This window comes from Penicillium concentricum (assembly GCF_028827145.1).
Source record: "Penicillium concentricum strain IBT 3081 chromosome Unknown utg000003l_segment0_segment0, whole genome shotgun sequence".
Classification (NCBI taxonomy): domain Eukaryota; kingdom Fungi; phylum Ascomycota; class Eurotiomycetes; order Eurotiales; family Aspergillaceae; genus Penicillium; species Penicillium concentricum.
The window spans coordinates 1,841,833-1,869,653 of record NW_026622756.1 but is presented as its reverse complement, the minus strand read 5'-3'; the positions used below and the strand labels follow the sequence as shown (position 1 = coordinate 1,869,653).

The 27,821-nt window shown below is 48.3% G+C and overlaps 12 protein-coding genes across 12 annotated transcripts; 8 read left to right on the top strand and 4 right to left on the bottom strand.

Annotated features, from left to right (window-relative positions):
• Positions 1 to 337: 337 nt before the first annotated feature.
• Positions 338 to 2,162, bottom strand: N7517_008542 (uncharacterized protein; the record flags this gene model as incomplete). The annotated part of the gene is made up of 4 exons (XM_056726272.1): positions 338 to 994; positions 1,053 to 1,471; positions 1,550 to 1,969; positions 2,078 to 2,162. 4 exons carry the CDS (start codon positions 2,160 to 2,162, stop codon positions 338 to 340), a joined length of 1,581 nt encoding a protein of 526 aa, XP_056577123.1.
• A 728-nt stretch (positions 2,163 to 2,890) lies between these two features.
• Positions 2,891 to 3,880, top strand: N7517_008541 (Amidohydrolase 2; the record flags this gene model as incomplete). Its single annotated transcript, XM_056726271.1, has 1 exon — positions 2,891 to 3,880. One exon carries the CDS (start codon positions 2,891 to 2,893, stop codon positions 3,878 to 3,880), a length of 990 nt encoding a protein of 329 aa, XP_056577122.1.
• Positions 3,881 to 5,508: 1,628 nt separating this feature from the next.
• glr1 (glutathione-disulfide reductase GLR1) lies at positions 5,509 to 7,278 on the top strand (the record flags this gene model as incomplete). Its single annotated transcript, XM_056726270.1, has 3 exons — positions 5,509 to 5,891; positions 5,951 to 6,786; positions 6,842 to 7,278. 3 exons carry the CDS (start codon positions 5,509 to 5,511, stop codon positions 7,276 to 7,278), a joined length of 1,656 nt encoding a protein of 551 aa, XP_056577121.1.
• Positions 7,279 to 8,662: 1,384 nt separating this feature from the next.
• Positions 8,663 to 9,980, top strand: N7517_008539 (cobalamin-independent methionine synthase II family protein; the record flags this gene model as incomplete). The annotated part of the gene is made up of 2 exons (XM_056726269.1): positions 8,663 to 8,918; positions 9,013 to 9,980. The coding sequence occupies 2 exons, from the start codon at positions 8,663 to 8,665 to the stop codon at positions 9,978 to 9,980; spliced, it is 1,224 nt and encodes a 407-aa protein (XP_056577120.1).
• A 593-nt stretch (positions 9,981 to 10,573) lies between these two features.
• pbs2 (mitogen-activated protein kinase kinase PBS2) lies at positions 10,574 to 12,486 on the bottom strand (the record flags this gene model as incomplete). The annotated part of the gene is made up of 2 exons (XM_056726268.1): positions 10,574 to 10,966; positions 11,023 to 12,486. 2 exons carry the CDS (start codon positions 12,484 to 12,486, stop codon positions 10,574 to 10,576), a joined length of 1,857 nt encoding a protein of 618 aa, XP_056577119.1.
• A 1,159-nt stretch (positions 12,487 to 13,645) lies between these two features.
• On the bottom strand, positions 13,646 to 14,709 carry N7517_008537 (Glucose/ribitol dehydrogenase; the record flags this gene model as incomplete). Its single annotated transcript, XM_056726267.1, has 5 exons — positions 13,646 to 14,046; positions 14,113 to 14,181; positions 14,232 to 14,315; positions 14,378 to 14,454; positions 14,510 to 14,709. The coding sequence occupies 5 exons, from the start codon at positions 14,707 to 14,709 to the stop codon at positions 13,646 to 13,648; spliced, it is 831 nt and encodes a 276-aa protein (XP_056577118.1).
• A 999-nt stretch (positions 14,710 to 15,708) lies between these two features.
• Positions 15,709 to 16,209, top strand: N7517_008536 (uncharacterized protein; the record flags this gene model as incomplete). The annotated part of the gene is made up of 1 exon (XM_056726266.1): positions 15,709 to 16,209. The coding sequence occupies one exon, from the start codon at positions 15,709 to 15,711 to the stop codon at positions 16,207 to 16,209; it is 501 nt and encodes a 166-aa protein (XP_056577117.1).
• Positions 16,210 to 17,214: 1,005 nt separating this feature from the next.
• On the top strand, positions 17,215 to 18,043 carry N7517_008535 (uncharacterized protein; the record flags this gene model as incomplete). The annotated part of the gene is made up of 3 exons (XM_056726265.1): positions 17,215 to 17,278; positions 17,402 to 17,729; positions 17,791 to 18,043. The coding sequence occupies 3 exons, from the start codon at positions 17,215 to 17,217 to the stop codon at positions 18,041 to 18,043; spliced, it is 645 nt and encodes a 214-aa protein (XP_056577116.1).
• Positions 18,044 to 19,115: 1,072 nt separating this feature from the next.
• N7517_008534 (alpha-keto acid decarboxylase family protein) lies at positions 19,116 to 21,042 on the top strand (the record flags this gene model as incomplete). Its single annotated transcript, XM_056726264.1, has 3 exons — positions 19,116 to 19,130; positions 19,191 to 19,326; positions 19,391 to 21,042. The coding sequence occupies 3 exons, from the start codon at positions 19,116 to 19,118 to the stop codon at positions 21,040 to 21,042; spliced, it is 1,803 nt and encodes a 600-aa protein (XP_056577115.1).
• Positions 21,043 to 21,622: 580 nt separating this feature from the next.
• N7517_008533 (uncharacterized protein) lies at positions 21,623 to 21,992 on the top strand (the record flags this gene model as incomplete). The annotated part of the gene is made up of 3 exons (XM_056726263.1): positions 21,623 to 21,757; positions 21,809 to 21,873; positions 21,947 to 21,992. The coding sequence occupies 3 exons, from the start codon at positions 21,623 to 21,625 to the stop codon at positions 21,990 to 21,992; spliced, it is 246 nt and encodes an 81-aa protein (XP_056577114.1).
• A 2,214-nt stretch (positions 21,993 to 24,206) lies between these two features.
• N7517_008532 (anaphase promoting complex subunit DOC1) lies at positions 24,207 to 25,318 on the top strand (the record flags this gene model as incomplete). The annotated part of the gene is made up of 2 exons (XM_056726262.1): positions 24,207 to 24,426; positions 24,501 to 25,318. The coding sequence occupies 2 exons, from the start codon at positions 24,207 to 24,209 to the stop codon at positions 25,316 to 25,318; spliced, it is 1,038 nt and encodes a 345-aa protein (XP_056577113.1).
• A 269-nt stretch (positions 25,319 to 25,587) lies between these two features.
• On the bottom strand, positions 25,588 to 26,997 carry leu2A (3-isopropylmalate dehydrogenase LEU2; the record flags this gene model as incomplete). Its single annotated transcript, XM_056726261.1, has 6 exons — positions 25,588 to 25,820; positions 25,891 to 26,518; positions 26,602 to 26,697; positions 26,749 to 26,814; positions 26,867 to 26,887; positions 26,947 to 26,997. The coding sequence occupies 6 exons, from the start codon at positions 26,995 to 26,997 to the stop codon at positions 25,588 to 25,590; spliced, it is 1,095 nt and encodes a 364-aa protein (XP_056577112.1).
• Between the last annotated feature and the right edge of the window lie 824 nt (positions 26,998 to 27,821).

The following is a 27,821-nucleotide window of genomic DNA, read 5'->3' as shown; positions in this document are numbered from 1 at the left end:
ATACAATATAGCAACCTGTCAGAATCAGGGTCAGTCCGAGGTACATATATCCACTTCTATTCCTAGGTACACTTCCGTGTAGGCAGCCTTGTAAGCTTCACCGCAGAGAAAAATCGACAACTATCACGTTTCAATAATTATTCCAAGACGATATGCCGTAAGGTGGAAAAAAGCTGTCATTTATGTGTAAAATAGAGAAGATATCTTTTGGAATCACGCAAAAGGACATAATCAAAACGCTATAAAAGTCAAACATGGGCCAAATAATAACAAAATGGGGTATCAGTAAATGACAGATATATGCATATCAATGGGATGCGAGGAAAATAACAAAAAATCACAAGACCGAACCACTAGACTTCAAGACACGAGCATCCTTCAACTCAACATTCTGCGACATATCAGTCGACGAAGCAACATCCCACTCCCTCGGTTTAGCTCGCCACCGCAGATACCACGGCCCATCGAACAAATCCCCCATCCGCTCAATAGGCACACCCTTCGTCTCAGGCATCCAAATGCCAAGGATAACCAACCCCGAAAAGCAAATAAGCGCCCAAAAGAGATAAGCACCCCAGATATCAAGCGAGACGAACATATTCGGGGTGACTCGCACAACAGCAAACTGGAAAAACCAGTGCAGCCCCATACTAATCGCGTAACTGAGGTTGCGGATGCGTGTTGGGAATATCTCCGTTCCGTACAGGTAGGGCACAGTGCAGAGGCCGATGGACCAGCCGACAGCGTAAACAAAGACAGATGCGACGGCTGCGTTGGAGGCGTTTTTGTTGTCTGCTGAGCCTGGACGCAGACCCATGTATATACCCATGTAGATGTGCGCCCCGAGTTGTAGACTTAGTCCGGCGAGTGTGCAGCGACGTCGACCGAGGAGGTCGATTAGACCCCATGTGAAGGCCATTGTGAAGATTAGTTTAACGATCCCGTAGGCGCCTGATGAGACAAGGGATGTTGCGTCGCCTCCTACACCGGCGTACTGTTTTCGGATTTGTTAGTGGTTTGTTACTTGGCGCGGATGCTTGAAATTGACGTACCTGGAATATGGTCGTTACGTAGTATGTGATGCCATTCCCGCCGGTCCACTGAGCGATAGTTTGCATAGTCATTAGCAGCCAGAAGCGCTGTCGGTAATTTGGGTTCGTCTGGGTCTCTTTGAAAATAGTCCAATGAGAGACAGATGCTAGGTCTGTTGCTCGCTCCCGCTCCCGTGCATCGATAGTCGCGAACTCCTTTGTGATTTCGGGATCGTTGATAGTCCTGCCGCGTAACCGTGCTAGAGCCTCCAGCGCTTCGTGGTGGAGCTGTTTTGAAACGAGATACCGAGGAGTCTCTGGGCAAAGGTACGAAAGAGCATATGCGATGCCGACAGGGATTAAAGGCACAGCCTGAACTAGGCGGTATTGGGTTCGCGTGATCGCCATGTGGACCCTGGCACCATAATTGATAAAGAATCCTGAAACAAAGTGTTAGCGTATCTGATTAGGGGCCGAATATGCGTACAATGTACGATGTATAGAGGGTCAAAGCTTACCCATGGCCAGAAAGGCCAGTAAGACTACCATGTATATCCCCACCACCAGACCTCTCGTCTTCACAGGGGCGATTTCGGTTAAATACAATGGCGCAGTGACGGTGAGAGCGCCCGCGCCTAACCCGCCCCATATGCGACTAAACAAGAGCAGTCCGTATATACCAGACGCGAATATTTGGATCAATGTCCCCGCTGCCCACACGATGCACGCCAGGCGCCACGCCACCAAGCGTCCCAGTCGATCATTGAGGTCGAGGGCTATCAGGGCACCGAGTGCTGCACCTAGGACGTTGAAGGAGGTGATGTTCGCTTTCCGATTAGCTAGCTCGGTATCGTCAACTCCCCATTGTTTAACGAGGTTGTAGTCGGACTTGAAGGAGGGGAGGGAGACGCTGGCACTATAACCACCCTCATCATATCCTAATGAAGAGAATGCGCAATTAGCGATGTCACTACCTATGTAGGTATAGTGTTGCAGATCGTTGTCTGACAATCTAGTCTAGTGGGAGGGGCGGGGGGAGTTCATACCTTTCGGAATCCCGCCGCAGGCAATGACAACAATCACCAGGGCGCAGTAGGGATTGGTCGACCATCGTGACGTGATCCATCGCATGGCCCCTAGTATAAACAAGCTGTGGGGGCGTATAGTAATAAATCCGGGGGAAATGAAGTGAGGTGGACAGGATAAGACCGGGTGCTCGGCGTCCGAGCTAAGAGATTCGGTCAACGTCCGAGCTTGGCCTTCCTACATATACTTTTCCCACCATGTCTTACAAGGATTTGAGCACCAATTACTGCAATGCAGAAATGATTACACATAATTCTCCATTACTTTCTCGCATTACAATGACTTCCAAGTGACTCTATACTTCAATGTCGGATCGCGCCGCAGCTATCCACTTTTTGGCTCCGCTTGACGGCTCATCGCCGCATTTAACAGGCCCATATAGCTGCTTAGGGATTGGAAGGGAGTCCTTGACGGACAACTTCCGAGCTCGATTTTTCCCTGCGCCTGATCACAAGCGTGTGTGTTGGGGGGTGGGTCATACAAGACCTGTACATTGCACTCCGTACATATTGTGCTGGTCGGAAAGGGTCGATGGGTGCTTTTATTTAAAAAAAACCTGCATTGCAGGCACTTCGATCAACATTTACGAATGTTAAGCGGTGAAAGTGGGATGGTTCCTCTTAGGTCCTGTCGTAGGGTGATATCGTCTTGCTGGAGCTGCTCTTCTGTGAGTATCTTCCCAGGGCTTCATTTTGCCTTTTTTTATACCTGTGTCTCCTCATTTACTATTGGAAACTCGCCGCCCTTTCTATTTTGCTTACCATATATTCGAGATGCTGACCACTGCTCAGGCCAAAACCAATGTACTCCGCGGGCCTCCATCGATATCTTTTGATGTCCTTTCTACCCGTTTAGAGCAACGGCGCTCAACACATGTCTCGGCCGCAAGTGTATCGCTAAAGCAGAGACTCCCTCCAAAGTCCTGGGATAGTCATATGCATGTTGTGGAACCTGAGCGATTTCCCGTCTCTCCAACCGCGGTATATAAACCCAAACCGCATACGTTACGCGAAGCTCTCGCCTTTGAGTCCGGACTGGGTGTTGAGAATCTCGTCTTTGTGCAACCGTCAGTTTATGGCACGGACAATTCATGTTTATTAGATGCCTTGCGAAGACTTGGGCCCTCGCGCGGCCGGGGAGTTGTTGTCGTTGACCCTGCTACCGTTAAACCGGAGACTTTAGACGAATGGCATACCCTTGGAGTCCGCGGACTGAGAATCAACCTTCAGTCCGTAGGGAAAGTGATGGATAAGACCGAGCTGGAAGAGACCTTACTCCAGCATGCTAAGCTTGCCCGGCCTCGCAACTGGATCATCGAGATATATCTTCCCCTCAAGATGGTCTCCATGGTGGAGTCGATCCTCCCACGACTAGGCGTGCGCATCTGCATCGACCATTTTGGCAGCCCCGAACTCACGTTGTGGGAAAATGATGGTGCGGCTTTCAATCCCTACACCCTTCAAGGGTTCTCGTCATTGATCTCTCTGCTTCGCGCTGGGAGAACATATGTTAAGGTATCTGCGCCGTATAGACTCAGCAAAGACCATCAAATGCGTGATCTTCAGGCTATGGCACGCGAGTTCTTGTCTGTTGCACCTAATCGAGTCATCTACGCCACTGATTGGCCGCACACTCGATTCTCCAGTATTGATATCAGTCCATTCACTGAATGTTGCTTGGAATTATGCGCGACCAAGCCGGGGCTAGCGGAGCGTCTGTTTCGCAGGAACACTGAGGAGATGCTTGGAGTAGTCTCCGATTGATGTGGCTGCATTTATCAAAAGTTGATCATGTATAGCATTTTCGGCGCCGGGGATACGGAGTTCGGGCGTCCTTCCTCTACCATTTCGTGGTTCGTGCAATTATTTATACCGTTTGACCGGTTTAGCCTCTGCTGTTATCTCGTAGGTCCCCTTCTAGAGATCAGTCTTAAACATAACTGGTTGCGCCCACATCACATTCATCCAGCATCAGAAACGAAGAGTGGTATATGTTCGATATCTACCTATTCATTTGGAATGATTAACATCAAAAGGTCGAGGTTGAGCTAATTTCTCATTCCGCCAAGTCATAATGTGATTGTATTCAACTATGTCTTCGTACCCTTCTCCACTCTTAGCATCCATATCACCTGCATCCTGACAAAAGGCTCCGTTGAGTCAGGTGATGTTTTGTTGAGGCCCCAACACGGTTACCTAAGCGGATAAGATAAACACACCGCCCTCCCCATACTCATACTCCCGGACCCCCTCACTTTAAGGTCTTTAAACACATCGCCACTTCACTGACTGCTATTGTACACCTTTGAAAATCATGAAACGCAACTCTTCACCCGTCGATATGGAGCGCTCTGTCTACATCCCTCTCTGCTTCTGCCTCATCTCTTTTGCCGTTATCGCCTATACCCACTAGTCATCCTGCGATAGCATTCTACCCCAGCGCCCAGACGAAGATGAAAGGATCCCACGCCGTGATCCTGGATTCTGGAGTCTGGGATGCCTCTCCTCTTTCCGAAACACTCTTACTTCATTTTCTCGCCTCGTAACACAACATACGACTCAATATTCGGTCCCCACGCTACCTTCAACACAATATTGCCCCTCCATCGAAGGCAGAATGTGACCAAGAGGATCGCATGACCTTGTGTGGATTGGCTGATCTGCAAGGCATCAAACGATACCTTGTTGATCTCTCTCCATGCAAATATTCAGACACTCCCATTGCGCCATCCTTCGTCCTTCCACGCCCTCAACTGCTATCTAGCCCTTCGCCCAAGAGACTGCTATGTCACACCGACTGCATATTGTGACATGGAGTCAAGATATACATAGGCTTGGACTTGACGGCTTCTTTTCTTTTTCATCCATCGCATTTTGATACCCTCTTCCCTGTTACTGTCATACTCCGACCAACATCTTCAAATTGATAGGGCTAGTGCTCTTTTCTATCTGAAACATCTTTCAACATTTATTGGCCTTCATTGGTTTCAACCAAGTCTTGACTCATTCCAGTGCTTCAACCCTGCCCATTGAGTTATGAGTTGTCTGATTGATATTATTTCCTTTTGTGCTACCGCGAGTTTGATTCTGGAGTGCCGGTCACTCCCTGTCGCTCTTTCCTAGATTTCCTATACCCATACATACTATCTTCGAATTCAATAATTTTACATGTCAACACTGTAAACAAATTATAGATATGAAATGCAATAAACTAAAATATAAAGTTTATATCGACTAGGTCTGGGCTGCCCGGACCTCGGGCTCTAGATTGGATCACGTAATCACTGCTGAGAAATCGCCCGCAGTGACGGAATAACCAACGTGCATTAACGAACCCTGATATCGTCACCTCGGCCTGTATATAATTGCTCTTCCCCTCTCCCCGTCTCTCCATGCTCTCCCGCTCCATCCAATCATCCCGGATTAGCTTTCGAGCCTCTTCATCTGTGACCCGATCTTCTGTCGGGCAAATCCGTCCTGGTCGTTTGACCAATCGAACTCTGGCGACCATCAACTCTCCCCGCTCCACCCCTGCGGACTCAATTGCACCCCACTCTCGTCTCTCTACCATTTCTCGACACTTTTCTTCGTCCTCCGCGCCAAAAAACCAAGAATCATCCAATATGCCTCCCATCGAGACACAGCAGTATGACTACATCGTCCTCGGCGGTGGTAGTGGTGGCAGTGGAAGCGCCCGCCGCGCAGCGGGTTGGTATGGCAAGAAGACTCTAATCGTGGAAAGCGGGCGATCCGGTGGTACCTGTGTCAATGTAGGGTGAGTACAAGGTGTAGTGCTGTTATACTTGATTGCACCCTTTTTCTAACAACATTTAGATGTGTCCCTAAGAAGATGACATGGAACTTTGCGACTATCAACGAGACGCTGCACATTGCAAAGAACTACGGCTACGATATCCCTGATAACATTACTAAGAACTACAACCAATTCAAGAACACCCGTGATGCTGTCATCAAGCGCTTGAACGGCGCCTACGAGAACAACTGGGGCCGCGAAGGAATCGACCTCGTCCATGGTCGTGCTGGGTTCGTTGAGCCCCACACCATTGAGGTCAAGCTGGCGGACGGTTCTGGCACCGTCCGGTACACCGCACCCCACATCCTGTTGGCCACCGGTGGCCGGCCCAGCATCCCTGCCGTGCCTGGCGCCGAGCACGGTATCACCAGCGACGGATTCTTCGCGTTGGAAGAACTTCCCCCGAAGATTGCCGTTGTCGGTGCTGGCTACATCGCCGTTGAGCTTGCTGGTGTCATGAACGCTGTGGATGTTGAGACCCACATGTTCATCCGCGGCGAGACCTTCCTGCGCAAGTTCGACCCTATGGTTCAGAAGACTATGACCAATCGCTACGAGGCCGTCGGCGTCAACATCCACCGCAACCACGGCGGTTTCAAGGAGGTGCAGCTCATCCGCGATGGCAAGGGCAAGGATCGCCTGCTCAAGCTCATTGGCCATGATGGCTCTGAGCTCGAGGTTAACGAGCTCCTCTGGGCTGTGGGCCGTGCTCCCGAGGTCGAAGACCTGAACTTGGATATCCCTGGTGTTAAGCTGAATGCTGGCGGCCACGTCGTGGTTGACGAGTACCAGAACACCTCCGTTGAGGGTGTCTACGCTATCGGTGATGTGACCGGTCAAGCTGAGCTGACTCCTGGTAAGTCACGATCTCCACTTTTCGTCTAAAGAAATATACTGACTCAATTCTGTAGTTGCCATTGCTGCCGGCCGCCAACTCGGCAGCCGCCTTTTCGGCCCCCCCGAGCTGAAGCACTCCAAGATCTCCTACGAGAACATTCCTACCGTCGTCTTCTCTCACCCCGAGGTCGGCTGCATCGGTCTCACCGAGCCCGAGGCCCGCCAACGCTACGGCGATGACAAGATCAAGGTCTACCACACCAAGTTCACTGCCATGTACTACGATGTCGGCTTGTCCCCCGAGGAGAAGGCCAAGAACCCCACCGAGATGAAGATCATCTGCGCCGGTCCCCAGGAGAAGGTTGTCGGTCTGCACATCCTTGGTCTTGGCGTCGGTGAGATGCTTCAGGGCTTCGGTGTCGCTGTCAAGATGGGTGCTACTAAGCAGGACTTTGATAGCTGTGTTGCTATCCACCCTACTAGCGCCGAAGAGCTTGTGACTATGCGGTAATGCTGTATTGCTGTTCGAGAATAGAAGAGATGTGTGAATAATAGTCTAGAAGATTCCGATATTTATACCTTGTAGCAGGTTTGGTTTTAAACTTTTGTTATTGAGCTAGTATATCTCTCAAGGGGCCAAACAGCCACATACCCTAAAGAGTAAGAAGATGGTGTGGTGCTTAGAGGGCAACGGAACGAAGTACATAGATAATAACCATGTTAGGATCCATATACTTCCATCCTTCTATCAGACGAATACAATGTCACGCACAAAGGAAAGAACTAGCGAGATGGTAGCCTGGTGCCGAAAAAGTCGAACTTCTTAGGGGTTAGAAGTATGGAAGACGATATTCAACAACCTACATGGTATTCATGCCAATCGTTGATTTAAGAGGTCATGATGCCAACTCCAGAAGATATTCTAGTTAGCAATTAACAATTACCACTCACATTGAAATGACCCCGCATAGGATGAGTAATCCCACACAAAAGCCCTAGAGACCCGCAATGGATTCTATTTGGTTTTCATCTCATCTTCCCTTCTATTTGTCTGAACATTATCTATCATATCAACTGCACTGGCCAACAAGCAGCAATTCGCTGTACTGAACCCCCAAACATGCTAATCCCATGTCTACGCAGACCAAACCAGTAGGCGGTATAATTCTGCCCTCAAACAGGGGTTATATTGAACTCTAAGGATGTTCTTTCGCCCTTCGGGGCATATGGTCAAATGAAAATATACAGAGAAGATTAGCATGGCCCCTGCACTAAGGATGACACGCTCAATCAAAGAGAAGCTACCTATTTTTTTTTCCTTACAGGTCCTTCGTTATGGAGATAGGATGTGGGGCTTTTTACCGGTTTATTGCCAACATGTTCTTTTTTACGCTATTGGGACATCACGTGTGTATTTGGACGGTCGGTGTTCAACTTGCACTGCGCGCGAATGCAGAACTTGGAGGGAATAATTAATACTTATTATTCTTTTTATTTGGCTGGGTTAGATGCAGAATTATATGCAAGAAATATCTTCAGCTAACTTTATAGTGTATGTGGGGCTTTTTTAGCCGTTGAGGCGTTGAGGCGTCGGCAAGCCGATGTTTGTATTAAGGTATACAGGATATAATTATAGTGATAGTATCTACACATCGAGCTAACAGATAACTGGCCATTCCCCTTATATTTATATTACCAGTAAAAAGAAAAGAGAAGATAGTCATTGTAGAGCCTAAAGAGCCCCAGCAGCCCCGCATATAAAATTCCCCACATGGAGAAGCCCTAAGATGGAGGAGCCCCCTTTTATGAAAGCTAGAATTCTTCTTGAAATAATCCCTATATCAAGCAACTCCCCCGGAATCGAAAGGATAGCCTTTGACCCAAAATACAACATCATGGCGCAGAAGCTTAGCAGCGGCCCGCCATTCCGGGCCGAGCAACTGGGCTCACTACTACGTCCAGACAACCTCCTCGAAGTTCGCGAGAAGATAGCCACCGGAATTTCCGCCGAAGCCACCGGACTACCCGCCATCGAACAAGAAGCCGTTCGCGATGTCGTCAAGATGCAGCAAGACCTCGGGTTCAAGGCCGTTACTTCTGGCGAGTACAACCGCACCCGGTTCTGGGGATTGATGTGGGATGAGTTCCAGGGTAAGCTGCTAGACTTGTCTCCAGTTATATCTATTATCTATCTATATACAAACAAGCAACCACAACCAAAAGAAAACCAAACTAACAAACCCAGGAACAATCCGTCTCCAAAACGCCGAATCCTCAATGTTCAGACTCTACCACCCAGACGTGGTAAGCCTGATCGAAAAAGACCGAAAAGTGATGCCAGGTGACTCCGTCATCGCGGCCAGCAAGCTCTCCCACAGCGCCTCGGCCTCCCAATCCAACCTCCACGAGCTGCATCTAGTGCAAGCGTCTCTTCCTCAAAGCGAATGGCACAATATCAAGTTGACGATGATCACACCCGCCTGGTTCCACATGCGATACAAGCAAGGACGCGCATACACCCCCGATGCCTACTCCAACGACGCGGAGTACTTCGCCGACGTCGCGAAGGTGTATCGCGCCGAGCTGGCATCGCTATACGCAGCCGGTCTACGGAACGTGCAATTCGATGATCCGGGGATGGCGTATTTCTGCTCTACATCGTTCCGTGCGGGATGGGAAGCTGATGCCGACAATGAGGGGACCGTGGATGATTTGTTGGATGCTTATATCAAGCTTTACAATGATTGTTTCATTGGATTGCCTGATGATATGCATACTGGTATTCATCTTTGTCGGGGGAACTTTATTGGGGGACGACATTTTTCCGAGGGGTCTTATGATATTATTGCGAAGAAGCTGTTTGAGGATTTGGAGGTTGATACTTTTTATTTGGAGTATGATACTGAGAGGGCTGGGGGATTTGAGCCGTTGAAGTTTTTGCCGAAGGGGAAGAATGTTGTTGTTGGGGTTGTTAGTACTAAGGTGCGGGATTTGGAGGATAAGGAGGTTATGAAGGAGAGGGTTTATTCGGCTGCTGATTTTGTTGCTGGGGGGTCTGGGGAGACTAGGGAGGAGGCGCTTAAGAGGGTTTGTATCAGTCCTCAGTGTGGATTTAGTACTCATGAGAGTGGGTATCCTCTTCTTGTTGAGCATCAGAAGAAGAAGTTGAGTCTGGTGAGGGAGATTGCGGATGAGATTTGGGGAGAGGCTTGAGATGGTGTGAGATGAGTTTTCCAGTTTCAACAGGGAGAACTATGGTGTATATTTATGTTCTATATTCAACATGGCTTTTGATATGTACTTCCAAGGTTGTGAATAGCTTACCAGCAAATTAAAATAAGATGGTTTCAATTGAAAGGTTGATAGATGATAGACTACAGTGACTGCATCTACGAAAATGATACCCAATCCAGAATGCAAGGCCAAGTAGAGCGCTTGTATCGGAGACACAGAAGGAAATCACAGTTCAAATGCAGGAAATTCGGATACATCGGGTAACATATATGAAAATGTGTTCCTTGCGCCCGATATAAAGACCGGGAGCAGCAAATTATCCCCAGTTTAGTTCAATAAACCAAATGCTTGTAGATCCAGGTGGAAGATTTGTCGAAATAGTCACAAATCACACGCGGGTAATGACCATGGCGACGGTCTGACCACGTTCCAATGGACCCCAAAGGCCAGAATATTAGCATATTGGCATGGTGGAATCAATAGGGATGCAAGTCGTGACAAACGGCGCCTGCGCCGTGAAAGTGCCCCTGGAGAAAAGGATGATGCAAAATTCGGAATAGCCGGTGACAAGCTCAGTCATTTTGCGACGGAGCGTGCGGATCACCCTCGGAAGGGGCCGTGCCGACCTTATCCAGCGCCACGGCATGAAGTGCCGGTTTTTCGGACATATGTAGCAAGCCATCTTCCTTGAGTTTGATTTGCTTGTTGACCCACTCAGCCACTTCTTTGTCCTCTGTGATGGCGGATGAAGCGGCATCGCCGGAGCCGGACTCCTCGGGTAGTGGGGCGCTGTCATCACCAGACTCGGTAGGTGGCTGCATGAGAGAGGCTAGCCAAGGGTGTCGGATTAGCATGTCGTAAGTTGGTCGGTTCTTCGGGTTCTTGTCGAGACAGGCCCGGACGAATGCGTGCGCTTCTTCAGAGAATCCTTCGGGTAGTGTTGGGGGATCTCCGTGGACGATAGCCTAAAATGAAGAATATTAGAATGTTCAACTTGGAAAACTGGTGTCAAGGTACTCACGTGTAACTGGCTGAAAATGTTGTTGAATGTTTCCGGTGGGTATGGGTATCGGCCCATGGCGCATTCGATGATGGACAAGCCTAAACTCCAGACGTCGCTTTGCACGCTGTATGTGCCGGCACTCGGCGCTCCCGACTGTTGCATTCCGCCTCCTGCGATTCGTTCAGGTGCCATATAACTCTGACAACCGATATTGGTCTTCGCAATACTAGAGACCAGATTTCCGCTAACACCAAAGTCGCAGATCTTGACTTGGCCCTTGCTGTTGACAAGGATGTTGGTAGGTTTCACATCGCGGTGAATAATATTGTGGTCCTCCTTCAATGATTTCAATCCCATGATGGTAGACAGAGCCACCTTCCGCAGAACGTTTTCGGGAACACCACCTTCGTAGAGCTTGTCGATCGAGCCGCCATCCATGAACTCAACACACATGTAGACTGCACCTTCCTGGAAAAAGGCACCGTAGAAATCGATGATGAATGGAGAGATACAGCGGTGTAGAATGTCCAACTCCATGATGATTTGTGCAAACTTGGCTTCGTCCAATTCCAAGCGAATCTCCTTCATGGCCATGACCACGCCCGAGAGTTGGTTCCCGGATTCCGGACTCGGTTCGTCGTGGCCTGGAGGCCGGCTGACAATGCCACCCAGCCCCAAACCGGGTTTTCGTAGATGCGGGCGAGTGTGTCGAACCTTATAGACCGTTCCGTAATTACCCTTGCCTAATTCTTCCAAGCGATCAACTTCATCCAGAGAGATCTTAAAGCTGTGGCCTGACGAAAACTCGACACCACCTCCGTGTAGAATAGCTTTGTTTTTGAAGTTCAAAGTGCCCTCTTTCGTGTCGATAAACTCGGAGTATTTGCTGAAGGCACTCTCCCCATTTTGTTCGCCCTGCTTTTGATCCTTACCTGCTGCAGGACTGGGCGAACCAGTGACATCCGATAGCTTGAGACCTGGTTTCATGCGCTTCGCTGCTAGCCCACCCGGCCGAGGCGATAAAGAATTAGAGCCAGTGGCGGGGATGGCAGGGGAAGATGACCAATTTGGAGGACTGGGCCGTGCGGCACTCTGGGGCATGCCGCCAGCAAATGCGCCGCCTGCACCGTTTCCTTGAGCCATGGGGATGTGCCCCGTCGAAGCAGCAGTTTGTGGCACTGGGGCACCTTGGCGGGATAATGAGAATGCCTTCATTTTTGCCATGAGGTCTGGGTTTAATCCGCTGGATCCTTGTGAGCTCATTGACGGCTGTTGGTGTGGTGAAGGCCCACCCCGGCGCGCAGCATTGATCTGGCCCAGGTGTGTGGAGGAGGCAGACAAGCCGGGTCCTGACGATTCGCGGGAGGGAAGGACGACGGGGCTTGAGGTCTGTCGAGGAAACGGAGGAACAGGGTCGCTGGGAGAGGGAACATCGACTTCAGGCGCGAGTGCCTCTGTGGCGAAATCTCGTTCTTCAGCCATGGCGAGTGAACGTTATCGGGAACGAAGTCGACACCAATCGCCTGTGTGATTGCTGTAATTATGCCGTTTTTGAACCTGGCTGCACCGGATAGCGCTATGTTAAACAAAAGCAAAAGCAAAAGCAAAAGCAAAAGCAAAAGCAAGCGAAAATGAAAAAAGGTGAAGGAAAGGAGGGGCAGTTGAAATCGCATGAAGTCACTTCCGTGATAGAGAACGTGGGGAAAACCCGATTTCAATACGTATTGTATATTTCTCGTATATTTCAATCTTCTGTCTTTTTCTTTCTCTTGATCTTTCTAGATACTTCCTTTTCTTCTTCTCTTTTCTATCCTATATCTACACACACACTCTCTCTTTATCTTTTTGTCTACTATTGTGTGTATTGAGGGAATTCAATCTCCAACCGGGCCGCTACACCAGCCAATCACATGACGCTAATCACCTCAAAGCAGGTTTTCTCCGTGTTGTCCCCTTCGTCTGCCGTGTTTCGATTAGAAAAGTGGCTTCATCACTTGATATGATATTCCTGTGTAGCTGACGACGACATGCATCCCTGTCGTTGATTAGCCTGTTTTTTTTATCTATTTTGACGCCTATTTGAATGACCACGCCAAGATGTTGCCCGGGTCCGACAACCCCAGTTCTTGAACGATATTGGAGGCAAAAGTACCTGTTGGAGATGCCCGGTACTCTCGGCCTCTCGGCCATCGCTGACCCTGCACTTCATTATGAGTCGTTGACTCATGCTACTCCACTGTTGGCTCGGATAGCTGGTCCCATCCCCGACAAAACTCGGAGCTTTGTTTCCAAGTTGGGGAAACAGCTTAACTTTTTATTAACTTCTTGAGCACGTTCGTTTGAGTTGAAGGTTCGATTGGTCAATTAATTTGCTATATTTAGTGCACCACGCTCACTCCGTATAACTATCGCTATATTGCAACGTATCAAAATCGTACCTTAATAAACAGACCCTGAGGCTTGACATAGCGGGGCATAAACGCCTTCGGGCGCAGAGGGTCTCATTTGAGGTTTTAGCCCGATATTGAAATTGCGTTTAGCGAGATATTGCCGATTACTTGGTGTCGTCATCTAAATTTCATATATCCAACTTATGATATTCTCATTGCAATCTTGATTTGAGCGTCTAAATTTTAAGCTTTTATGGCAAGACATAACCCCCGTCGATAAGTACATCACTTCCGGTCATAAAGGTAGATGCATCGCTGGCAAGGTACAAATATAATCCCTTGATTTCCTTCACGTGGCCTTGCCTTCCAAGTGACGACATGCGGTATGCCTCCTGGAGGGCTGAGGGGCCGGCGCCCATCTTTGTATCAAAGAAACCTGGCGAGACGATGTTGACTCGCGCGAAATTCCGCCACTCGCGGGCAAGTGATTTTCCAAAGTGGGTGACGTACGCTTTGGTCGCATTGTAGACAGGCTGATCAGTAGGAACATTGACAATGTGTCCGCTCATACTTGAGGTGATGATGAGATTGCCATGACCTTGTCGTGCGAATACCCCGCCGGCATATTTAGCACAATAAACAATGCCATCAACTAATTATCGGTTAATTCTTGGTCAATACCAAAATTCAGTATCTTGTTGAAGGAACAGATTCATACCATTCACGGACATCTGCTTCCGGTACTCATCTAGAGTCTGTTCCAATATAGGCTTGGAGATCGCCATGCCTCCTCTGAATCAGCTGTCTGCGGTATATCAAGTTGTCACGCGAACTGACCTGCATTGGCAATGAAAACATCAATCTTGCCGAAATCAGCCACGACCTTTGCAATCGTCTCGGATACTTGAGTGGATTCCGAAACTGCAGATCAAAACTTAGTTGTCGCCTTCTTTGTGGATATGAAGCTCCAACTGTCCACTTACCATCGACTTTGTAAGCCAAAGCCTTTATATCATGCTCCCTTGCCAGGACCTGGGCTTTCTCAATAGCGACGTCATTTCTGTTGATGTAGTTAATACCGATTATAAGACAGGCATTGAGTAAATAAAACCTACGAATTATACCACAGAGCAACATGAGCGCCAGCTTCGGCCATAGACTGTGCTATCGCATGACCAAGTCCATCGGCAGCCCCCGTAACAACCACCACCTTTTCGTTCATCTTGAACTGTTCCAACACATTTGAAGGCGTATCCGGGAATGGACGAGGGAAGCCATCTCGGTTTTGAGCGCAGTCTTCAATACTCATCGACATCTTGTATTTATTGTGTTGTGGTTGAGGTAAAAGAATTATGGGACCAACCCCTCTTTATAAGTCCCCGTTGACCCACTGTCGGCGTGTTGGCCGAGACCATGTACATCTCAAAATGATCTCTGGTTTTTCAATATGTGATCTCCAACCAAAGAGAATCACACAGTTGAACAGCTATATAAGGAAATAAGAACGTGGGGAGCGGGATCTTATATAGCGCCCAGGGTGGTATACGCCTATCTGATGCCCCATTGCCTGTATTTGGCCTGAATCTAGACTGCTTTTTACACTAAGCCTAGGATCTCTAACTTTTCTTATATTAAATAAAGCATACGTCTTTCACTAGAAAACCCGTAATAGCAATCATAGACACATTCTTATTACACAATTCGACGACCTAAATTTCAAGGCTAGGTTAAAATGAGTCCATGCGACCCTGTGCACTATTCCCCTTCGTAGTTGGGTAATGTTACTATGCACGCATGTAGTTACTGTTGCAATCAGGAAGCAAGGAATTGGTTATCTGCGTGCTTATAGCGAGTTAGAACTCTCTCTTTGTCCCTATGAAGCTATATAATGAACTACATGGTAGTAGCTAGATTCCTAATCTCCTTGTGTTTCCTCAGATGTAGAGCGCGTCTATCAGTGATATATATGCTAACATACATTCAACGCGCCGATGAGATGCAGCGCTCTATAATTCAGTCTAAATATAAGTGCCCTGTAGTTCGCACTATACATGTATTTGTCTCACAGTGCTCTCTTGGATATTTCAGCTACTCACGGTGATGCTTGAGCTGACGATGGGTTATAGTGGGCAGGCTGAAGTGGAAGTTTCACCCACACTGTTTGCGTGGCCTGAGGCTTCCCATTTGCAGGTCGTGCTTTCCCTTTATATCATTTCTCTTCTATCGTCCAAGTAGCCCACGCTATTCTTTTTTTGCCCCACCTCCTTGACTGATCTTGCCAAATCTTCTATTATCAAACAACTACATCCATCAAATGTCAGACTTGTGGACATTTACCGGGGGGTTCGAGGAAATCTCCCGCGACAGCCTGGATTCCTCCGAATTACCAGAAGTAAACATTGCTGATATAAAGCACCTGGCTTCTTACAACTGGATTGAAGCACCCGAGCCAACCATAGCTGTCCCGGGCAGTCCAGCTCCTTGGTCTACTTCACGAGGGCCCCGACAACTGAAGAACGATGGCGGCTTTGCTTACAGTTTTCAGAAGGCTGCTCGTGTTTGTCGTCATTTCGATGGCCGTTCGGAACCCTTATTCCGCGCCCTTTACATTGAGAAATCCTCGTTCGACATTAGTTCAATCGACGTCGTGACCGACCGAAATAACATTCTGAAATTTCTGTCATTTACCAACCCTACTCAGAGCAGATATGTTCTTGACTCATTTATTATCCAGGTGGATATGACTACTGGAACTGCAATCTTCTGCCGTGAAGAGCCACCCACCTATGAAATTATTGTACCAGCCCACGGTTGATTCCAAGCTGATAATCAAGAGAGAAGGTTGGGTAGTATCACGGGAATCGATACTGGAGATCAAAATTCGAGTTTCCCATTATCGTATAAGGCTATCAGAAGTTGCGCCTCGACCTCAACTCTGGATTGCTCAGACGCCCAACCTCGTCCGTGCTTATCATCAAGGTGGAATATTCTCGACGCCAGTAGTGGAAGATGTCACTATCGCAATAAAACGCTGGAAACAAGACAACCAAGATGATATCAAGGAACTCGTTACACTCATCAATCGCATCTTACAGGCGACCAGAAATTGGGGTGGAAGCTCATTTATCTGTTACAATGCTCGAGGACATAAACTGACGATCAAGAAAAACTTTGAGAGGAAAAAGATACTCCCAGGTGATCATTATTCTCGATTGAAAAAAACCGTCGCTGTCAATTAGGAGTTGAAATATTACACCATTTGTATTTGGCAGCAACGGCTGTGGAAGTGCATACATACCTTTATCACGTACCAGCCTCACCTTTGTGGATGCAACATTTCATACTAGAGGGACATCACTATGTAAAATATGGATGGTAGACTCTATCGATGCATATCAGCTTGGCCAAGTCTATTTGCACGAGAAATGAGAAACGTTGGCTCTGATAACCCACCTGTGCTCCTGCTACAATGCCCTGGAGGGGAATTCAGGGTTGTGCCGTACTGTCAAAAGGCTTTGTTCATATGACTCCAGAAAGAAAAAAACACAGCAGACCGGCCAAACCCACACCTTTGAAGCGCGCCATGTGTTTATGCCAACTTCAATGACTTCTGCTGAGATGCCAGATGTCTTTTGGGCTCAAGCTACCTAGCTAAGATCAGATCATTTTTGGGTATCAATGACCCGGTTTGCTCTAAATAGCAGCAGCAGTATCCATTCCCCTTCTTCTCCTACTCCTTCCCTTATCCTCTCGCTGGTTACCGAAGTACTTCAACCCCTTCACACCTGTGACAGACCAGCCATATCATCAAACATCAAACATGGATAATCTCTCCCTTCCTACTGATGATGAGCTCCTCCCAGTCCTGCATGAGTTTCGCGCCAGTAATGCTGGCCTCGGGCATGCCAAGATCCTCGACCGTCTCCAAAGCTAGCATGAATGGCGCGTCTTCGAAACACGACTAAAGAAGCTCCTCGAGAAGCATGAATTGCTATGACCTGGCCAAGAGCCTATAAAGCCGAAAGGCCCTGATCTCCCACTCCCGCCGATTACTTACCCACAAAACGCACTGGCCGCGCAGCAGAAGTACAAAGATGAAGGAGCCCGCTGCTTCAAGATCTACTCGAGGGGCCCGTATGATTTTAAAGTGTCCCCAAATGCAGATATGGCGATCAAGGTAGACATCGCACACGACAGACTGAAGAATATCGGGCGTCCAAAAACGGAGAAGGATCTTCGGGCAACGGGGACGGCATGGCCGATGAGGTGCTTATTTGACTACTATTGGGCTGCGGCACAGATCGCCGGGGTTAGTCAGGAGGATATTGGACGACAGTTGGAAGCAGAGGAAGGAGATTCCTTGAATAGGTTTACTGTTCACTAATCATGGTACTAGATATGGGGTTAACCTGGTTCCATCCCTACCATTTCCGCCCACGCCTGGGGAAGTTGAGACCCGAAAGACACAATTTAAGATAGAGAGCATGGAGAAGTTACGGCAAATGCTTAAGCATCCAGAAATCCGAAAACTCATCCCTGTTGATGCGCGTGGGAAGCCCATTTGGGATGAAACTAAACATGGCGAGTTTTGTGTTCTGGTCGTGAAGATTGATCAAGAATGTGGTTTGGAGGAGTTTAGTCCAGCTTAGAGCCTTTTTTGTGGACGTGGTAGCCTTTTACTGAGCTTCGGATCTCTAAGCCAAATCTATCGACAAGTTACAGAACATCTGATGCACCTAGAGTCGACATCCACTATGATCCATTCTGGGATTAAGCAGACATGTCATGGCCTGGTCACTCTCATTCTATTATATTGAGCTAATAGCCTGAGAGTAGCCCATGTAATGAGCATATGACCCATAAAGCGACTGCAAAAGTAGCTTCTTTCAACTGCCTACTAACCGTCAGTTCATTAAAGGAGTAAAGGACAAATGTATAATATGAATCAGTACCCGAAATAGAGCAGTCAATAGCATGCTCACATTGCGAACGTGTCTTTTGCACAATCTTCGAATGATCGGCTGACGATTGGTACACAATAGGATATATAAATCCGGGTACAAATGTTGCTCGCGGCCTCACGACTTGAGGTGGCGTAGATTCTTCAGAAGAATACCCTCAAGATACCCCTTGCTACTCGGCATATCCATATATGTATGCTTGTACAATCTGAGGAGATTGTGCAACATGCTGAATAGGTTAACCAATAAGACACACACACACACACGGGCACGCCATACTGCTAGAGCATGCAAGTATACCTCTGATTCGGAGGATAGTGAGTATGATAAACCATGAGGTCTGAAAATGTATATAGATCAAGAATTATGACGCAAAAGGAATGCATTGGTTTTTATATTGATTCCATGGTGTAGCACAGTTGTGCCGATCTTGCGCATGTCGCTCATTCGGGTAATATTTTAGCACTCTTTGGGTGTGTTGGGAACTTTCTTAGCCCCATTGAGCCTAATTACTTATTGCGAATGGGTGTATCACTGGCTGTGAGGCAAAGTAGACAATCTCAAGTGTTGTGATATCAAGTCAAAGTAGAAGCATGATGGCAAGGTGTGGTTGACGAGGTGTGACGAGTTGTGACGAGGAAGTGATAAAAGCCTTGGACAGACCCTCATTAGAAATTATTCTATACATTCCAAAAGAGTTTGATATCCAATTCTAAGTCAAAAAGCCTAAAAGCTGATATCGGAAATTTTCGACGTCATTATGCATCTTGCTGAGGTATAAAAAATAATATGTCAACCTCAGTATATGGCTAACACACTCACTTCTATTGTATAGTATCTTTTCCACCGCATTCATGAACTTGGAATCCGATCCATCTTTGGCGTCCCCGGTGATTTTAATCTAACCTCCCTTGACTACATTGTTCCATGTGGTCTCAACTGGGTCGGGAATGTGAACGAGCTCAACGGCGGTAAGTAGCTAGACCTACTTCCACTTGACCGGAACATTCGAGTCTCACTAATGTATACACCTAGGCTATGCCGCCGATGGTTATGCCCGCATCAAAGGAATAGGAGCAATCATGACTACATTAGGTGTTGGGGAGCTTTCAGCCATCAATGCCCTAGCAGGTTCATGCGCCGAGCATGTACCAGTCATCCACATTGTCGGATATCCCTCGACAACTGTCCAAGAAAAGCGACCGCCAATGCACCACACGATGGGAGATGGCGACTTTGGGCGATTTGCCAGAATGAGTGCCGAAGTCTCGAGCGCCGTAGTCATTCTGAAAGACAAGTCAGATGCGACTAGGCTCATCGACGAAACAATTCTCGAGTGCTGCCGTTCCAGCAAGCCTGTCTATATTGGCTTCCCAGTGGATCTTGTCAATGCAGAGGTAGATCCATCTCCGCTCGAATCCCCCCTGGCATTCGAAGAACTCAACCTCCAAACCATGGAGGATGAAGAGCATACTGCGAATCTGATCCTTGGCCGTATTCGGGCGGCCCAGAATCCGGTCATCATTGTTGATGGTCTGGCTGGAAAGTCTTACAGTCTGAATACGACGAGGTTATTCGTTCAAAGCTCAGGATTGCCTTGTTTTACTACGCCAATGGGCAAGGGGGTCATTGACGAGAGCCTGATAAACTTTCGCGGTGTATACGCAGGAAATATCTCGGAACCTACCGTTTTTGAGCAGGTCAAATCCTCCGATTTGGTCCTAGTGGTTGGGCCGCGTGTTACGGATTTTAACACAGCTGAGTTCAAGACGGATTTGCCTCATATCGATATCATCAGATTCGAACGTCACAGGATCCAAATGCCATCCCAAGAGATTCTGGCGCTCGGGATGAGTGTGCTCGAAAGGCTCAGCAATGTCCTTGATAAAGAACGGTCAGGATCTGTCTCCGCGGCCTCCACACCCTCCCGCCAGCTGAGTGGAACTCCTGATGTACATGGAACCGTCTCACCCTCCTCAAGCCCACCCAAGGGAAGTGTGAATGGCGATGAGTTTATGGACTTCGAGGGTAACATTGTTGATAAGTCTCAACCACTGACTCACGACTGGATCTGGCAGCGAATGTCTTCATGGCTCGAAGAAGACGACATTATAGCTATCGACGTCGGAACCTCCACTTTTGGCACATTGTGGTCTCGATACCCGCGCGGGGCCGTTCCACTAGTGCAGCTCCTTTGGTCTTCCATTGGGTATGCGGTCGGTGCAGCAGTGGGAGCTGCACTTGCCGCGCGCGAAGACGAGAAAGAGTCCCAGGGCACTCGGCGCCGACGGACCATCTGCCTCACAGGCGATGGTAGCTTCCAAATGACCGCACAAGAAGTGAGCACCATGGTCCGCCGCAAGCTGGGCATTATCCTGTTTATCGTCTGCAACGAGGGGTACACAATAGAACGCTTGATACATGGCAGGGATGATGAGTATAACGATGTCCAGCTTTGGGACCACAAGCTTTTGCCGGCTGTTTTCCAGGCCGCTCCGAATACTGCACGCACTTATGCTATTCGGACTAGGGCTGAGCTAAATATGCTGCTCGAAGACCCATCGTTTGGTCCCGCTGCTCTGTTTGATGAGGATCATGTACCCCCCTTGCGTATTGTTGAGTTGCATATAGACAAATATGACGCGCCGGAGTGTTTACAGGGGATGGTTAATTCGGCTTCGAGGTGATGACTTTAGTTTCGGGGATTTCGGTTTGTGCTTTTGAATTTGAATCTGGGGAATATTATTTAGATATATAGACTAAGAATGAAGATGTAAATTTTTATAGTCACTAAATATACTTCATAAAACAAGGCTGAAAAGGAAAAACGTGCCAAGACCTCATAAAGCTTGACTAAAAGCTTGGTCCATTCCAAGGTTCGCTTCACGTGGACTTCCGTTTCCCATGCTTTTCTATTTTTACTGTATTAGATTAAGAAAAAAACAAAGCACAATAAGCTACTGGACTGATCCCTTTGAATCAGCTCTTCCAAATATAGCCTCTTGCCTGGAGAGGCCAACACATAAGTCGGTAATACCTCAGCCGACAGCCCCACAAGCCCATAATATGGCTGCCTGGGTGATGATGGCTAGTATGGTCGGGACTGTACTGAAAAAGAGTTTGAATATTACATAGAAGTACTTTTCAATAGAAACATACGGCTGACCCCGGCTTATTTACTTCCCCTTTATCTTTCGTTTCCCCCTCTTCCTGTATATTTTCTTCAATCTCCCTCTCTCTCTTCAAAAATACAAATCATCCACCAAAATGTTCGGCTGGTTCAAGTCTTCTAACGAGTCCAAGCCAACCCAGGAGCCTACCTGGGATGCGGCCACTATGGCCATGGAACAGCCCTCCAACACTGAGGCCATGTCTTCCAACAATGTCGTCTCCCATCAGCCTGTATGCTCTCCGATTATGATTTGTTGAGATCGCAACTAACGGACCCTTTAGAGCTCCGAGTCCATGAAGATGGAACTCCGCGGTGGCGGTGAAGGTGGTGATATTTGCTGCGGAATGTAAGTCTTTCCAGATTACTTCAGCGCCTTAACCAAGAAGAATAAGGAAGACTGGCTGATATTTCTCTAATAGTTGCGCTGGTATCGCTTGCTTCGAGTGCTGTGAGTGCTGCTGCTAAATATGTCGACTTACTACGAAATGCTACACCGGTTGATGAACGGCGATGGAAGGAATTCGGCACCTGTGAATAATGCGAGTCATAATGGATATTACGTTGTCACAATAAGATACTACCGGTGGAACTATCTTCAGTTTATAATCCGTGTCACGATCTCTAGAAGTGGTCGCTTGCAAGGGCGACTCATATCTCATTATCAAATCTGCGATCGTGCCTTGGAGGCCTTGGCTGGTCTATTTTGTCATCCCTTGAAGGGAAAGCTTGAGTATTGAGTGAAATGATGAGGCAGCGTAGAAACACTTATGTGTCTCGACACTAGTGTTTAATCATGATGGATTGTGGGTTCTTACAACTTCATTGGCCCGTGTTTATAACTCTAAATTGAGATTTCCTCATTTCTGCTCTGAATACATCTGTGCCCTTAAAACATCCTCCAGTCATCACTCATAGTACCGATATCAAAATCGATTGCCCGATCTGTAAGATCGAATTGATCGAAATTAACAAGGCTAGTCGTATCGATATTCACTGTCTCTGGGGATGTATTGTCTAGCATAGGTGGAGTCGGGACAGGCTCAGTAAATCCAGGGGATTCTGTAGATTTGGCTGGGTTGATGCGATCCAAAATATGGCCCAGCTTGCGCGAAATAGCCTTCGAGGCTTTCAGGCAAAATACATGATTGGTCTCACTAGGACTGGAGATACTTTCGAGTACACCAAGACAGAAAGATTTCGAATGAGATTGGAGGCCTTGATACCGGGGGGAAGTTCTGTTCCTCTTGGTGAATTTGTTTCGGCCTTTCAAACTATTTGCCACTCAGCCTATCGTCCAAGTCCTGGCTATTTATAACGCCTTCCTTTATGGCAATATCTATATATTGTACGCCGATTTTATCGCCCTGTAAATTGATGTCTACGGGGAGTCCATTGAGATCGCAGGGCTGAACTACATCTCAATCGCCATTGGATCTTCCATTGCTGCAGAATGTTGCACCCTCATAAACGACAGGATATATCAAACAGTATCCAAGCGGAACGGGGGTCAAGGTGTCCCCGAATTTCGAATTCCGATCATGCTACCTGCAACGCTCGTTTTGAGCGCTGGGATGTTCTGGTATGGGTGGACCGCCGAAAAAAAGGATGCACTGGATTATGCCTAATATCGGAGCCTCCATCTTTGTTGCTGGGGGACTTGCATGCACAATATCTGTAAACGCCTATGTCATTGATACATACGGAAGGTACTCGGCGAGTGGACTAGCAGCTGTTTTCACAATCGGGTGTCTCGCTGGGTTTACATTTCCGATGTTCGCACCCTACATGTAAGTCAATTTTGTCAATCAGCCTTTTTCCTTTGATAAAGTCTAATTATATGATAGGTACTCTTCAGTGTCTTCACTGGGTTATGGATGGGGGTCAAGCATCCTTGGCTTCATTGCCCTTGGAATCGGACACCCTGCCGTCGTTCTATTAGGGGTGTATGGAAGATCTCTACCGAGCAAAAGCCCGTATTCATCCAACCCTCATTGAAATTAGTTGAGTGGATTTGATACCTTAAAATCTGGTACGTACTTGTACATATATAGAACAAATACATTGACAATATTTGTCCGGACACTGTTCTTGGGAGGGGAGCTCTTGAGGAAGAGCAAGAGTAGACTGCTGGTTAGCCATATAGGCATATTAGCTCAATAACCTCACCCGTGGTCTTTGTCAAAGCAGTTCATGGGTATAGTGAGATCTAAAACCTCCAATGAGTTAAGTGCTATACATCTGAGCTAAGACATGGTATTTCTTAGTATTCAAAGGATTAGAAATTCTTGGATTAAATAGGTTGCCAAGTTATTTGCCCTAACTTGGAATACCTCATAGCTACCAAACGGCGCTAACCGTAAAAGGAAATGGAGCTCCCCTCGATCTGCGCGTAAACATCACTGCAACTTATAGAACAACCATGCCTCACTTGCGCCGACAACCAAATCCACGCGAAATTATACCCAGTCAAGAGGGAAATGCCCCAGGAAACCTCCGAGCACAATTCCAGACCCCGCCAACGCGTCACACTCCCACCAACCCAACCCATCAACGCCAACCCCCTCCACGGGTCCAAATGCTCTCACGCCCGACCAGGTCGCCGTGGCGGGACATCCAGCGGCACCAATAAATCCATTTACGATATTTGGAAGACCAAGGGTCGAGCAACCACCACCGCAAATGATGGATGACGACGATTTTGACGATGATTTCGACCCGCGCGGCCACAGCATGCAAGAGCTTGGGAACGACGGGCCACTCGACTTTGATGATTCCTTCGATGATGGTCACCCCATCGACGGTCAATTCGATGACTCCGATATTGATGGCGAGGAACTGGAGGAAGAAGTCGAGGATCAATTCGACGACGAAGACCCCGACCATGAGATGCACGATCGAGGTACTGATTCCCCGCTCCCATACTTTCCTCATAGCTACGCGTCAAACATGCAAGCTAATCTTCTCGCGCAACAGAAAAATCACCCTCCCCCTTACCACCCAACCTGCGTGAAATCTCATCGCTCGCTTCCTGGACCGTCTCCACCTCCAAGCCGGGCTGCGGCGTCGTGGCCCTCCGCAACCCTTCCCCGGCCCAATACTGGCAATCCGACGGACCACAACCGCACACATTAACCCTCCATTTCTTCAAAATGGTAGCCATCGTACGTATCCGCGTCTATCTCGATTTCGAGCTCGACGAAAGCTACACGCCCACGAAGATGATTTTCGCAGCCGGGATGGGCGGCAACGACCTCGTCGAGTTCGCAACTTGGGAAGGCGACGGACCATGCGGCTGGGTTGATGTGCCACTGGACGGCGTCGGGGGTAGAAACGGTGGGTGGGTGCGTAATGAGCCTGGGAAGTCGAAACGCCGATCTACGAGTATGCGTCGACGGACAATTGTGTACCGGAACTGTGACGACCCTGACCATGAACATGACGATGAGTGTGATCCGTTTTATGAAGTTGATGAACCTGATAGTCAGGATGATGAGGATGATCCCTATTCTGGGAATGTGCTGAAGGCTATGGTTGTCCAGATGCGCATTATGGAGAACCATCAGAACGGAAAGGATACTCATGTTCGTGGATTCCAGGTGTTTGCTTGTGATGATAGTCGTCGTCGGATGGCCGCTGCTCCCTCGGCTTCTGCTGATCCTCGGCGCCGTCGTCCGTCCCTGCGTGGGGCTCATGACCTTCGGGGACGTACTGCAAGTGAAGATGCTGATACTGGATTCACTACTACCGGTTTAGACGAGCCAGATTGGATGGGTGAGCCAGTGATTCGATAAGGACGGGCTTCTTACAAGGACCAACAAAAATACCGGCGTTGATTGGCTTGCAAAATGCCAACGGAGGTTTTATTATCGGAGTTTCAATGTCTTCATGATACCCAGTTCCTATTTTTTTTTGCATGGGTTTGGGTCGGCGAGTGAACATCATTAGGCATTTTTTGCGCCAGTGAAATACATGTTGCATCTTAAAAACGGGTATTCAAATTTTTAGTTTTCTATGCTAGTCATATCTCATATAGAAACATCGAAGAGGCTGCTTTGTATATCTACTTAAGCAGCTTCTCCAGCTCGGCAGCGACGGCATCGCCGACCTCGGTGGTCTTGGCTGTGCCGCCAATGTCGCCGGTGCGGACACCAGCCTCGATGACGTTGCTCACAGCCTGCTCAATCACGCGAGCGACGTCGATCATGTTGAAGGAGTATTGCATCATCATGGCCACAGACAGGATAGTAGCGACGGGGTTAACGATACCCTTGCCAGCAATATCGGGGGCAGAGCCTATGAGTACCAATTAGCCATGACCAGAACCAAGATTTGGCAAGAGGAATAAAGGGAACAGAACACATACCGTGAATAGGCTCGTAGATACCGTTGACACGGTTCTTGCCATCGGGAATACCGCTCAAACTGGCACTGGGAAGCAGACCCAGGGAACCGGGGATAACACTGGCCTCATCGCTAATGATATCACCGAACAAGTTGCTAGTAACAACAATACCGTTCAGCTTACGGGGATCCTTGATCATCAGCATGGCAGCCGAGTCAATGAGGTGGTGACCAATGGAGACCTGGGGGTACTCCTTCTCCATAATCTCAGTAACGACCTTACGCCAGAGACGGCTGGTAGCGAGGACATTGGCCTTGTCCAAACTCCAGACGGGAAGGGGAGGGTTGTGCTGCAGAGCGAGGGAAGCGGCGAGACGGATGATGCGCTCGATCTCGTGGCGGTAGTAGGGCTCAGTGTCCATAGCGTATCCGGAACCATCGTCCTCCACACGCTCACCGAAGTAGATACCGCCGGTCAGCTCACGGATGATGTTGAAGTCGACTCCGCGGCAGATCTCGGCCTTGAGCGGGGAGCTCTCGACCAGCGAGGGCGCCGCGAAGTTACAGGGACGTAGGTTGCCGAATGTGCCCATCTCCTTGCGCAGCTTGAGAATACCCTGTTCTGGGCGGACGGCGCCGGTGCCCCATTTCTGTCGGACGCAATGTGTGAGTAGGCTTGTTCCTGGTGTTTGTGCGGGGAGGGGGAATGGAGGGGTTGGAGATGTAGACGTACGGGACCTCCAATGGCACCGAGGAGAACGGCGTCGGCGTTCTTGGCGGCGTTCAGAGCCTCGTCGGTCAAGGGAGAACCGGTAGCATCGATAGAGGCCTGCAATTGTTAGCCATTGGGGCTTTTGTCGCGTAGGTGGAGTATACTCACACCACCGAGCAGGTGATCCTGCAGGTTGAAAGTAACACCACGGGACTTCTCAATGACTCGGAGGATCTGAAATTCAATCAGTATGTCTATTCCGTGCAATTCCAGCGTCCAATGTTACCTTGACAGCCTCAGCAGTCACCTATTCCCTCAATGTCAGTCTTGTATTCGATTTCCCCACTAGAGCTCCCAATGACATACCTCAGGACCACAGTGGTCACCACCGAAGACGACGATATTGAAGGAAGACATTATGCAGTAATATGAAAAGAAATTATTGACTCAATTATCCAGGTCGGGAGCTTTAGAATATAAAGGCGGGTGAATTCCAGTGTTCGACCCCACCAACTCCGACATCGGCGCCGATGACATAAACCCAATAATCGGCGTCGCTTATTCACGGTTTGCCGATCTAGGTACCTCCCGAGGTCGATGTATACATACATCTCTTCATCCACCCGCATTCAGCTTTGCTTTGCCCTTGGTCGAATCTAGAACCGTGGATCGAGACTAATCATGTACAGATATCGCATACGTCAAACCCTCCCAAAACTCGTCCGCAGTTTTCAAGTTATTCCTAGCCACGGCCTTGAAGCTGTGAAGCAGCGTCTCTAATCCCTGGCGCGATAATTCGGCACTCTTGCCTCCAATTTTCAAGCGAGGATTACGTTGTTATCTTCATGAAACAATGCTTTTGTTGATTTTGAAGCCACATTGGTTATTTCATCGCATCATTATATGGATCCAGCTACAACCTCCCCATTGGGCACGACTGTCGATTTGTTCCTTGAATCTGGCAGACTACATCCCGCCCAGCATGACAACAGCACCCGGCCATGCTAAATCTGCAGCCTATGTTCTGAGGCAATATTCTAACATCATGGAGTTATCTGCTAATACAATCGGTTTCCTCGGGTATTTGAGAATCTGACAATCCAGAGTTGAGGGCCGAAGTTGAAGCCTTGAAGGGAGAGAATACCCGCCTGACCCACACTCACATACCTTTTTATATTATAATTGGCCGGTGATTATACTAGGTAGTGCGTACCACAGACTCCTTCATGAAACAAATTCTA